Below are 14,017 nucleotides of genomic sequence, written 5' to 3' on the forward strand. Positions count from 1 at the left end.
TGCAACTAAGATCCGAAATCAACCACCACTTCTTGGAGCAGCATACTTAATTCTGTGATGCAAATAAACGAGCCAAGTAATTAGTTAGATAAAGAAGAAAAACAAAAAAGTAGATGCTCCCTCTCCTAAAATGTTTGACACTTCATTTTTACTTCTCGCGATTTCAACTTAATTCGACTGAAAATTGGTTCAAATTGGTCCTTGATCATAAAATTAGTGTTTGATAATAGGAGACTAAATAAATTTAGGATTTAAAACTTATGCTTCGTGCCAAAATATTGCGCTCCTTTGAACCTTTTAATTATCTTATATGGTGCTTCAAAATTTGGATGGAGTAAAACATAATCAACCAAAAAGAATTAGAATCCAAGGAAATTATCTTGGTGGCTTATCAACACGTTTGTTTTAGATATGTTGACAAAAATCTTACTGTTTTTGAAATTGACTCTAGCATTATTACCTAATTCTTTGTTTAATACAATTTGATGAGCCAAACAAGGTCTGCTAGGCCACCTCTCTATATCTTTTGCCGTGTTGCCTGGAGCATGTTGTATAATTTGAAGAAATCAGTTGACCTCGTGCTTGACAAACTGACTTCCATGCAATTATAAAAACCATCACATTTCTCTCCAACATTTCTCAAAATTGTACATTTTCCAATCTTCTCAGTCCTTAAAAAATTCTTTGACTTTGTACTTTTTCAGTCTTCCATTTGAAAAATGGGGAGATATCCATGCTGCAAATCAGACAAAGATTTGAAGAAGGGGCAATGGACAGCTGAAGAAGATGAAAAACTAATGGAATATATTCAAGAAAATGGTCAGGGAAATTGGCAATTGGTCCCCAAAAGAGCAGGCTTAAACAGGTGTGGGAAGAGTTGTAGACTAAGGTGGACTAATTATCTAAGGCCTGATATTAAAAGAGGAGGTTTCTCAGAGGAAGAAGAACAGATGATCATCAACTTTCATTCTGTCCTTGGAAACAGGTAACAATTATTACTCCATGTTTCCTTTCTTCATGTTTTTAGTTCATTTTTGGTGCCTTTTAGAGTTCAACTTCTTTACGCTAATAAGCGTAAAAGAATCTTTGCACTAACAGATCACACGTAAAAGATAATTACCTATAACTTCCATAAAAAGTGCAACTAGTAACCTAAAAGTAAGATGTGAAAATTCTTTAAATTCTCAGTCTATCTAAATTAAATCAACCTTTTTATAGTAGATTTTCTTTTTCTTTTTTTTTGTTCTGCATTAACATTATTATATATTTCCTTGTAGATGGTCAAGAATTGCAGCTCATCTTCCAGTAAGGACTGATAATGAAATCAAGAATTTCTGGAATACCCATCTGAAGAAAAAGCTTCTCAAATCTGGAATTGATCCAGTAACACATCAACCAATAACTGATCCCACTCTGCTTCTTAGTCTTTCTAATTTGATAAATCCTTTGGAATCTGCTCTTAGGTTACAAGCAGAACTGACTGAAATGGCCAAAATCCATCTCCTTCAAAACATAATTCAAGTCCTAAACACTCCTCCATTTCCAACATTACAAGAAAACTTACCCATGCAACAATTATACAACAATGTTTCACCATATGACATTCTTACTAATGTGGCAAGTAACATAGATGAGCCTTCTCCAAATTCGAATTCCTTGGACGGATTTGGTAAAGTGTCTAATGTTGATTCAGATTATTCACTTCCGTCATTATTTCCTGCTACACTTGAGAAATCACCATTTGAGCAGAATATTGATGCTCCCAGTTATGGTTTCTTAGATGCATGGGAAAAAGGTCTTGATGATGAAGCTTATAACTCCTTCTGGCGAGGTATTTTTTGAAGATTACTTAGAGCTTGCCTTGTTTTAATGGGGATATATATATATAAACTTCATTCAGTTTCTATATAATAAAAAAAAAATGCTAATTTTTGTAGCTTCCTTTAATTTTCTCAGCCCTTTTCTTGTATACGTTTTAATCAATATTTCCATTGTTCTTTTGTTGAGGATTTTTCTTTTCCCTTATGGAACGGAGAGTAATAAGGGACAAAGACGCAATTATGGTAGTAATAACTTTGTAGTTTTGTTTACAACGTGTAATAATTAATTAGGGTAGGTATTTTGTGTACCGACTTCTGTAAATTAATGAAATTTGTAAATAACAGCAGAGCACTCTAATAAATAAAATGTCTCAAAACATCTTCAAATCAATAGTTAGAATGCTATAAAATTAGGACTCGTCTCTGCGTGAGGCAAGATCTAAACATCCCAAAACAACCATGGTGGACACTGAAATTTTTATGTATATGTACGTATATATGTATAAGTAGACCTAGATATATCTTATTTACAATAAAAGTTAGATACGTTGATTAGTGCCGTCACCTAATTTAGTAATTACGTCACTCGGTACACTATTATGTAATGTTATGACTAGAGTTTTTTAAATTAATCTTTCTTACATTTTTAATGTAGTTGATTAAGGCTTTCTTAATAGTTTAGTATTTTGATTTTTACAGTAATACTTTGTAAATATTAGTTTAAAGGGTCCTCGAATATTGATTTCCCTTCCTGGAAATTTTCCGAAGTTTTCTTTTGGTTGATTCTCCAATAAATAAAAGATCCGGAATGTGTTTCATGATGAATACAGTACAATGAAAAAGCGCTTCCCTTATTTTAATTTTCTTGTAATATTTTTTTTATCTATTCTTTATATGAATTGACTCCGCTTTAGCCACTAGCTCTGTATGTCCCTAAACAACTTCTTTCCTCACCTGTCACTATGGCCGAAGGTTAGCAAACCTGCTCTAGGTCAGTTCGTCCAAAAAAAAAAAAAAGGAACTCCAGCGGAAAAAGAAACATATCTGGATATTTCAATGATTTGTTTTCTAAACACCGATCATCTCAATATTCAAGAACAAGAATAAGATTAATCAGTATAATCAACCTATTCAATACTCTTTTCTTTTACGTTGGAGCATGTATACGGGTAAAACCGAGTCCAATATGACACTATTAGAAAACTGGCATATTTCGTCCAAGGCATACCGATCGAAATCGGTCGGGAAAAAAAACGACCGAAATCGGTCGGAAATTGCTAAATTGGTCGCAAAAGTCAACAAAAATATTTTTGACAACGGAAATAGTGGTCCCACAGCAAAAAAATAAAAATTCCGACCGATTTCGGTCGGAAATTGGTCAATATTTGACCAACACCAGGTCATACTTGTATATAATGTACAAAAATAATTTTTTATTAAAATGTTTCCAAATTTCCGACCGAATTCGGTCGGAAATTTTAAAATTATTATTTTCCGCCCAAGGCAATTGGTTTTAATATAATAAAAATTATATATATTTAATTAACCAACCATAATAAGTTATAATTAAATATTTTCGACCGACTTCGGTCAAAAAAATAATTTTAAAATAAATAAAATATAAATTTAATAATATTACCGAACGAAGTCGGTCGATTTTTGTCACCCTTTATATAAATAGCTTTTAAATAAATAATATTTAATACTTATTTGATATATATATATATATATATATATATATATATATATATATATATATATATATATATATATATATATATATCTATATATATATATATAATAGCTTATATATATATATACTATACTATACTATATGTACATCTTATATAGCTTATATACTATACACTTAGTATATATATATACTATACTATATATATATATATATATATATATATATATATATATATATATATATATATATATATATATATATATATATATATATATAATGTTATATCGAATATAGCTTATATACCATATTCCATATACATACATATATATATATGTATATATATATATATATATATATATATATATACATATATATATATATATACGTATATATTTTGAATATAGCTTATAGCTTATATACCAATTACTTAACCAATGTATGATATATTTAATTCCGGTTAGTTAATATATTTTTTTATATAAAACAATTAATGTGTTATTTCATGATTATAAATAAAATTCTAGAAAAAATAACTAAGCATATTTTTACATTAAAATGTAATCATAATTTTATTCACTTGAAATAATTTTTTATTGATTTATGGAATCCTTATTTAATGCACTCTTTTTTTCATAAAAAAGAAAGAAATAAACAAATAATAAAATGAATAGATTAGTAAATAAATATTCCATGGGAAGAGAATCAGTGGGTTTTTCCATGGATAAATAATTTTTTATTAAAAGTTTTCAAAAAATTCGACCGATTTCGGTCGGAATTTAAAATTATTTTTTTGTCCCACATTGGCTGAAATGGGAAAATAATATTTTATTAAATTTTTTTAAAAATTCCGACCGATTTCGGTCGGAAATCGGGAAATACTCTTGTCCCACATCGGCTGAAAGATGTGAGCTTTTTCATCTTATAAGTTGAGCTTTGATGCATAGAGTCCAACAGTTGTGGACTAACAAAAATTAAGCAAATATAGGAAGGGTTGTAGTTAGTGCTTAGTAATAAGATTTAATATTCTATATTTAGAATTAGAATTCAATAAAATAATAATGATAATATATACTAGTACTAATTAGTAATATAGTAATAAGATATAATATTGTGGTGCTATGATATCTCAGGCTGGGGAGTATACATGCGATACAAAAATATATATCTGGAATATTTCTAATATTATATATTTAAAATTCCGAAAGAGTTCGGTCGGTATTTTGAAAATTAAATAAATTTTTTTTATTAATACCCACCGATTTCGGTCGGTATTTTAAAAATTAAATTAAAAAAAATAATTAATACCGATCGAAATCGGTGGGTATTTTGAAAAATACATAAATAGAATTTAATTAATTCCGACCGATTTCGGTTGGTATTTTAAAAATTAAATAAAAAATATTTAATTAATACCGACCGATTTCGGTCGGTAAATATAGTTTGACTGACAGTCAACGCATTGAAACTTCCGACCGATTTCGGTCGAAACACTTTAGCGACCATTATTTTTTCGACTAATTAAAAGCGATCGGAAATCGATTGCTTTTTTCTCAATTTTCGATCGATTTTGTGATGATCCAAAATGTTATCTTTAAATTTAATAAGTAATTCTGTGTTCTGAGACCTCGAAAAGTACCATTTATCATTATTCGACTAGCGTGCGCAGTACGTACGATTTTTCGGAAAGTTTTTATGTGAAAATGGATTAAAATGGGAAATAGAGATTTAAAACTCAACTAAGTTGACTTTGGTCAACATTTTGAGCAAACGGATCCGGATCAGTATTTTAAAAATTCCGGTAGGTCCGCAATGTGATTTAGGACTTGGGCGTATGTCACGACCCCAAATTCCCTCCGTAGGAGGTCGTGATGGCACCTAGTATCTAAGATTAGGTAAGCCTATCAATGCGGAATAATAATAAATATCTAAAGTAAATAAACTACAATTCCAACAATTTCATCTCCCAAAACCCGGTAGAAAAAAATCACAAGCTTCTAAGAATTTATTCTCAATGTCTCTATATGTCAAGGTCTAAATAAAATATAAGGAAGCAACATAAAATGATAGAAGGGAACTCCGGAGTCTGCGGACGCTGGCAGATATACCTCGAAGTCTCCGTGCGCAGGTAACTCACTGACGTCTAGGCTGGTAAAATATAACTGGATCTGCACAAAAAGATATGCAGAAGTGTAGTATGAGTACACCACAGCGGTACCCAATAAGTGCCAAGCCTAACCTCGGTAGAGTAGTGACAAGGTCAGGTGAGGCCCTACTGGAATATAATAATGGCATGGTAAAATGTTTATCAATATAGTAAAATAAAATGACATTGGAAATGAATCAAATAGTGTGTCACATTTAATGACACCAAATAATTGCAAATAATATCTCGTGGAATCAACACAGAATTTCCTTCAACTTTATAAAAATCACAACAATTAATCGAAGACAACTATGGCCATAAATCAATATCAACAAGGGCACTACCGAGGCACCGCCTCGTAGTCCCAAATTATAAATAATTTCATAATATCTCATTTTCTTATATCACTGCGGGAGCCTTCACAATTTATTTAAAGAAAATATTTTTTTTCGAAATAGCATCCCGCGTTTTAGCCACCCTTATCACACCGCATGACTTCTAGTAGTCACCCCTACTAGCCACACGTATCAAGCCACCCTTATCTCACCGCATGTGTTTCAACACCCAGACCTTATACCACTGCATGCGTATCAATATCACAATATATCACAATTTGCACCTCAAGTGCCCAATATTTCAATTTTTCACAAAAACAATCAACAATAATATTTTTCAATAATAAAGAGCTCATGGCTCATGCCAGAATAATCAAAAAAAAAAAATCTTACGAAAATATTCAAGAATAAATAATTCAGAAAAATAATATTTCAAAGTTTTAATACGTTGCTTCAATATCAATTTTAAAAATGTCAAATACTTCATATTAATAATATTTAATTTAAAGAAAATCGACCTTAAAATAATACACAGTATAAAAGAAACCAAATTTCAATTAAACAATGGGCTTCCGATATGAACGCCCATTCAACCACGAGTCTAACCATACCAAAATGACTAAATTCCGATAACGATTCGACCCTCAAATCCTCAAATGATCAAATCTAATCCAAGAGGGTTTCCAAATCTTTCCAACTTAAATCACCAATTAAATATTAAAAGCAGTGGTGGATTCGGGTAATCTAACCAAGATTGGGTTAAGAACACTTACCCCAATGTTTTTCCTTGAAGATATATCAAAAATCGCCTCTGCTCAAGCTCCAAGTTGTTAAAAATGGGGAATGGGACGAAACCCCACCTGTTTTTATAACTTACGGATCTGTCCGGGCTGACCTCGATCGTGGAGTCCGATCCTGGACCTCGACCATGAGAGTCTGATCCTGGACCTCGATCATGGGAGTCCGATCATGGGGAGTCCGATCATGGCCCTCGACCCTGGGGCTCGATCACATCCGTCGATCCTGGCTATCGATCATAGCTTCGATCCTTATGGCCTTCGATCACTGGCCTTGGTCATAACCCTCGATCCTGAGCCTTCGATCAGTGGCCTTCGATCATGGATCTCGAGCCTTCCTTCGATCCTCGGCTCGATTTCTGGGGGCTCGATTGCACAGCAGAAGAGAATTTGCAGCAGTTTTTGCAGCAGCTGTTTAAGTCCTATTTTTTATCCGTTAACCATCCGAAACTCACCCGAGACCCTCGGGACCTCAACCCAATACCCCAACAAGTCCTAAAACATCATACAAACTTATTTGAAATCTCAAATCACATCAAACAATGCTAAAATCACGAATCACACATAGATTCAAGCCTAATAAACTTTGAAACTTTCAATTTCTACAAACAACACCGGAACCTATCAAATCAAGTCCGATTGACCTCAAATTTTGCATGCAAGTCATAAATGATATAACGGAGCTATGAAAATTTTCAAAATCGGATTTCGACCCCGATATCAAAAAGTCAACCCCTCGGTCAAACTTCCCAAAAATTCAACTTTCGGCATTTCAAGTCTAATTCCACTACGGGCTTCCAAATAAAATTCCGATCACGCTCCTAAGTCCAAAATCACCATACGGAGCTGTTGGAATCATCAAAATTCTATTCCGAGGTCATTTGCACATAATTCGACATCCGGACACTATTTGACCTTAAACTTTAAATGTTTCGTCAAAATTCCATATCTCGGGCTAGGGACCTCGGAATTTGATTCCGGGCATACGCCCAAGTCCCAATTCACAATACGGACCTACCGGAACTGTCAAAACACTGATCCAAGTCTGTTTGCTCAAAATGTTGACCAAAGTCAACTCAGTTGTGTTTTAAGCATCTAATTCACATTTTAATCCATTTTTCACCTGAAAACTTTCCGAAATTTTTTTTACGGACTGCACACGCAAGTCGAGTAATGGTAAATAGTGCTTAGATCACATAACTAATCATTAAATTTAAAGATGACATTTTGGGTCATCACATTCTCCACCTCTAAAACAAACGTTCGTCCTCGAACGGAGTTAGAAAAAGTACCTGAGTTGGTGAATAAGTGTGGATAACAGCTGTGTATATCATGCTCGGCCTCCGAAGTCACCTCCTCAACCGGATGACCCCTCCACTGAACCTTCATGGAAGTAATGTTCTTTGACCTCAGCTTTCGAACCTGCCTATCTAAAATAGCCACTGGTTCCGCAACATAAGATAGATCCTTGTCCAACTGAACTGAACTGAAGTCTAACACATGAGACGGATCACCGTGATATTTTCGAAGCATAGAAACATGAAATACCGGATGAACCGCAGAAAGACTAGGTGGTAGTGCAAGTTTGTAAGCCACCTCTCCAACCCTCTCAAGAATCTCAAAAGGCCTAATATACCTAGGGCTAAACTTGCCCTTCTTCCCGAACCTCATCACACCCTTCATAGGTGAAACCCGGAGCAATACCTGCTCACCAACCATGAATGCAACATCGCGAACCTTCCGATCCGCATAACTCTTCTGTCTAGATTGGGCTGTACGAAGTCGATCCTGAATCATCTTAACCTTTTCCAAGGCATCCTGAACCAAGTCTGTACCCAATAGTCTAGCCTCGCCCGGTTCGAACCAACCCACTGGAGATCGGCACTGCCTACCATACAAGGCCTCATACGGAGCCATCTGAATGTTTGACTGGTAACTGTTGTTGTAAGCAAACTCCGCAAGTGGTAAGAACTGATCCCAAGCACCCCCAAAATCTATCACACATGCCCGAAGCATATCCTCCAGTATCTGAATAGTGCGTTCGGACTGTCCGTCCGTCTGAGGGTGAAATGTTGTACTCAACTCTACCCGAGTACCCAACTCACGCTGTACTGCTCTCCAAAACTGTGAGGTAAACTGTGTACCCCGGTCAGAGATGATAGATACTGCTACACCGTGAAGTCTGACAATCTCGCGAATATATACCTGAGCCAGCTGCTCTGAAGAGTAAGTAGTAATCACAGGAATGAAATGAGCTGATTTGGTCAGCCTATCCACAGTCATCCAAACTGCATCAAACTGCCGCTGAGTCCGTGGGAGCCCAACAATGAAATCCATAGTGATCCGCTCCCATTTTCATTCTGGAATCTCTAACTTCTGAAGTAATCCATCCGGTCGCTGATACTCATATTTCACCTGTTGAAAATTTAGACACCGAGATACTTACCCCACTATGTCTTTCTTCATCCGCCTTCACCAATAGTGTTGTCTCAAGTCCTGATACATCTTTGCAGCACCCGGATGAATGGAGTACCGCGAACTATGAGCCTCCTGGAGAATCAACTCACCCAAGCCATCCACATTAGGCACACATAACCTGCCCTGCATCCGTAATACATCGTCATCTCCAATAGTGACTTCCTTGGCATCACCATGTTGAACTGTATCCTTAAGGACAAGCAGATGGGGGTCATCATACTGGCGTTCCCTGATACGATCATAAAGAGAAGACTGAAAAACCACGTAAGCCAAAACTCGACTCGGCTCGAAAACATCCAATCTAACAAACTGGTTGGCCAATGCCTGAACATCCAAGGCCAAAGGCCTCTCTGCTACCGGTAAATATGCTAAGCTGCCCAAACTCTCCGCCTTACGACTCAAGGCATCGGCCACCACATTGGCCTTCCCAGGATGATAGAGAATGGTGATATCATAATCCTTAAGCAACTCCTACCACCTCCGATGCCGCAAGTTAAGATCCTTCTATTAAACAGATGTTGTAGACTCTGGTGATCGGTGTAGATCTCACAATGGACACCATACAAATAATGCCGCCAAATTTTTAAGGCATGAACAATAGCTGCTAACTCCAGGTCATGTACATGATAATTCTTCTCATGCACCTTTAACTGTCTGGATGCGTAGGCAATCACCCTACCATCTTGCATCAACACTGCGCCGAGACCAATACGCGACGCGTCACAATACACAGTATAAGATCTTGTACCTGTAGGTAATACCAATACTGGGGCTGTAGTCAAAGCTGTCTTGAGCTTTTGGAAGCTCTCCTTACATTCCTCGGTCCACCTGAACGGAGCATCCTTGTGGGTCAATTTGGTCATAGATGCAACAATAGAAGAGAAACCCTTTACAAATCGGCGATAATACCCAGCCAAACCAAGGAAACTCCGGATTTTCGTAACTGAGGACAGTCTGGACCAACTCTGCACTGCTTCAATCTTCTTTGGATCTACCTTGATCCCCTCACACGAAACTATATGACCCAAAAATCCCACTGAATCAAGCCAGAATTCACACTTTGAAAATTTCGCATACAACTTCCTTTCTATCAAAATCTGAAGCACAGTCCTCAGGTGTTTTTCATAATCTTCCTGACTCCGGGAATACACCATAATGTCGTCAATAAATACAATGATGAAGGAATCAAGATAGGGTTGAAATAAACTATTCATTAAGTGCATAAATGCTGCTGGGACGTTGGTCAGCCCAAAAGACATCACAAGGAACTCGTAATGACCGTACCGAGTCCTGAAAGCAGTCTTCAAAATATCTGGCTCCCGAATCTTCAACTAATTATAGCCTGAACGCAAGTCAATTTTAGAGAATACCCTAGCACCCTGAAGCTAATCAAATAAGTCATCAATACGTGGCAACGGATACCTGTTCTTCACTGTAACCTTGTTCAACTGGCAATAATCAATACACATCCGCATAGAACCATCCTTCTTCTTTACAAATAAGACAGGAGCACCCCACGACGATACACTAGGCCGAATGAAACCCTTATCAAGCAATTCCTGTAGCTGTTCTTTTAATTCTTTCAACTTTGCTGGGCCCATACGGTAATAGAAATGGGCTGAGTACCCGGTAATAGATCAATACCAAAATCAATATCCTTGTCGGGTGGCATACCCGGAAGATCTGCTGGAAATACATCAGGAAAATCCCTTACTACAGGAACTGACTCTACAGTAGGAGTATCAATACTAACATCTCTCACATAGGCCACATACGCATCACACCCCTTCTCAACCATTCGTTGAGCTTTAAGAAATGAAACAACCCTGCTAGGAACATGATCCGAGGTACCTCTCCACTCTAGCTGCGGTAGACCCAGCATAGCCAATGTCACCGTCTTAGCGTAACAATCAAGAATAGCGTGATAGGGTGACAACCAGTCCATGCCCAAAATAATATCAAAGTCCACCATACTGAGCAATAATAAATCAGCTCTGGTCTCAAAACCACTAATAACAATTAAACACGACTGATACACACGGTCCACAATAATGGATTCACTCACAGGTGTAGATACATAAACAGAAGAACTCAAGTAATCACGTGATACGCCCAAATACGGGGCAAAATAAGATGACACATAAGAATAAGTGGAGCCTGGATCAAATAAAATTGATGCATCTCTATGACAGACCGGAATAATACCTGTGATAATAGAATCAGATACAACGACATCTATCCTAGCAGGAAGGGCATAATATCTGGCCTGGCCTCCCCCTCTAGGGCGACCTCTACCTGCCCGACCTCCACCTCTAGCTGGTTGTGCAGGTGGAGTGGCAACCGGTGCAATAAGCATGGCCTGAGAAGCCTGAGGACCTTATGGAATAGGTGGGGCCTGAGAAATCCGTGGAGGTGCACCCCTCCTAATTATGGGGCAATCGCTCATGATATGACGAGTGTCACCACACTCAAAATAAGCCCTCGGAGGATATGGCTATTGGAACTGGCTCGAGCCTGATCGACTAGACTGTCCGCTGAAAGCACCCCGTACATGAGGTACAGAAGACACTGGTGGTGCATAATATGGAACCTGAGGCCTGGGAGTAGTCGGAAACCCACTGGAAGCTGGAAGTGCTGAATTAATAGGATGACTCACATAACCTCTACCATGACGGGCTGCAACTGGTACGTTAATTATTATATGTTCCAAAACCTCTAGGTCTCTTAGCTTCCCTCTCTTCCCTCTCCCGAGTCCGCATACCTTCCAATCTTCTAGCAATTGACACCACCTGTTGGTATGTGATGTCCATCTCTAGCTCTCGAGCCATATTGTATCTGATACTAGGGTGAAGACCCTTAATAAATCTGTGAACCCGCTCTCGAACAGTAGCAACTAATGTTGGTGCATGCCTAGCCAAATCACTGAATCGGACCGCATACTCTGACACAGTCATAGAACCCTGGCGCAACTGCTCAAACTCTGTGCGCCATGCATCCCTAAGACTCTAAGGAACATACTCCCTTAAGAACATATCCGAAAATTGAGTCCAAGTGAGTGAAGATGCCTCAACGGGACTATCCAACTCGTATGCCCGCCACCACTGGTAGGTTGCTCCTCTAAACTGGAATGTAGTGAAAGAAACCCCACTGGAATCCACAATACCCATAGTACGAAGGATACGGTGACATTCCTCCAGAAAACCCTGAGCATCCTCTGAAGTTAAACCACTGAAAGTGGGAGGGTGGTACTTCTTATTCCTCTCGAGCCTGAGCTGCTCCCCCTCTGAAACTATTGTCCTAATATCAGGCCGAACTGGGACAACTGGTTGCACTGGTATAACCTCTGGGGCATGGTCAACTTGGGCACATGGCTCTGGAGTATGGGCGGCGGGAGTCTGCGCTCCTCCCCCAGCCTGAGATGTGGCAGGAGCAAGTGGAATTAATCCTGGCTGAGCTAAAGTGCCAAACATGCTCAAAAACTGGGCAAGAGTCTCCTGAAGTGCATGAGTAGTAACAGGCGTCTCAAGTGCCTGCTCTCCAACAAGAGCTACTAGTGGCTCTGGTGCAGCAGTTCATGCAGGTGCTCTGGCTGCACCATGTGGTCTTCCTCGGCCTCTGGCTCGGCCTCTGCCCCGACCCCGGCCTCTTGCGGCTCGAACAGGGGGCGCGGGTGTTTGATCATCAGATCCAGCCGTGTGTGTCCTCACCATCTGTGAGAGAATAGAAAGACAATTGTTTAAAATTTTGAAGTCAACAAATACGCACGATAAGGAATCAAAGAAATGAATATTTCCCAACAGTTCCATAGCCTCTCGAAGATAAGTACAAACGTCTCCGTATCGATCCGCAAGACTCTACGAAACCTGCTTGTGACTCATAACACCTATGAACCTAGTGCTCTGATACCAACTTGTCACGACCCCAAATTCCCTCCGTAGGAGGTCATGATGGCACCTAGTCTCTAAGACTAGGTAAGCCTATCAATGCGGAATAATAATAAATATCTGAAGTAAATAAACTACAATTCAAATAATTTCATCTCCCAAAACCCGGTAGAAATAAATCACAAGCTTCTAAGAATTTATTCTCAATGTCTCTATATGTCAAGGTCTAAATAAAATATAAGGAAGCAACATAAAATGATAGAAGGGGACTCCGGAGTCTGCGGACGCTGGCAGATATACCTCGAAGTCTCCGTGCGCAGGTAACTCACTGACGTCTAGGCTGGTAAAATGTACCTGGATCTGCACAAAAAGATGTGCAGAAGCGTAGTATGAGTACACCACAGCGGTACCCAGTAAGTGCCAAGCCTAACCTCGGTAGAGTAGTGACGAGGTCAGGTGAGGCCCTACTGGAATATAATAATGGCATGGTAATATGTTTATCAATATAGTAAAATAAAATGACATTAGAAATGAATCAAATAGTATGTCACATTTAATGACACCAAATAATTGCAAATAATATCTCGTGGAATCAACACAGAATTTTCTTCAACTTTATAAAAATCACAACAATTAATCGAAGGCAACTATGGCCATAAATCAATATCAACAAGGGCACTACCGAGGCACCGCCTTGTAGTCCCAAATTATAAATAATTTCACAATATCTCATTTCCTTATATCACCGCGGGAGCCTTCACAATTTATTTAAAGAAAATATTTTTCTCGAAATAGCATCCCGCATTTTAGCCACCCTTATCACACCGCATGACTTCTAGTAGTCACCCCTACTAGCCACGCGTATCA

The 14,017-nt window shown here is 38.0% G+C and overlaps 1 protein-coding gene across 1 annotated transcript; it reads left to right on the plus strand.

Annotated features, from left to right (window-relative positions):
• The first annotated feature begins 614 nt into the window (after positions 1 to 614).
• LOC104112055 (transcription factor MYB92-like) lies at positions 615 to 2,050 on the plus strand. The gene is made up of 2 exons (XM_009621881.4): positions 615 to 985; positions 1,278 to 2,050. The coding sequence occupies exons 1-2, from the start codon at positions 720 to 722 to the stop codon at positions 1,840 to 1,842; spliced, it is 831 nt and encodes a 276-aa protein (XP_009620176.1). The 5' UTR covers positions 615 to 719; the 3' UTR covers positions 1,843 to 2,050.
• The last annotated feature ends 11,967 nt before the right edge of the window (positions 2,051 to 14,017 follow it).

This window comes from Nicotiana tomentosiformis, chromosome 8 (assembly GCF_000390325.3).
Source record: "Nicotiana tomentosiformis chromosome 8, ASM39032v3, whole genome shotgun sequence".
Lineage (NCBI taxonomy): Eukaryota > Viridiplantae > Streptophyta > Magnoliopsida > Solanales > Solanaceae > Nicotiana > Nicotiana tomentosiformis.

What these genes read in the sequence shown, in the direction of transcription:
- LOC104112055 (XM_009621881.4), top strand. Translation starts at nt 720, where the DNA reads ATGGGGAGATATCCATGCTGCAAATCAGACAAAGATTTGAAGAAGGGG. An exon ending in CATTCTGTCCTTGGAAACAG is followed by an intron (nt 986 to 1,277) that starts GTAACAATTATT and finishes ATTTCCTTGTAG; the next exon opens with ATGGTCAAGAATTGCAGCTC.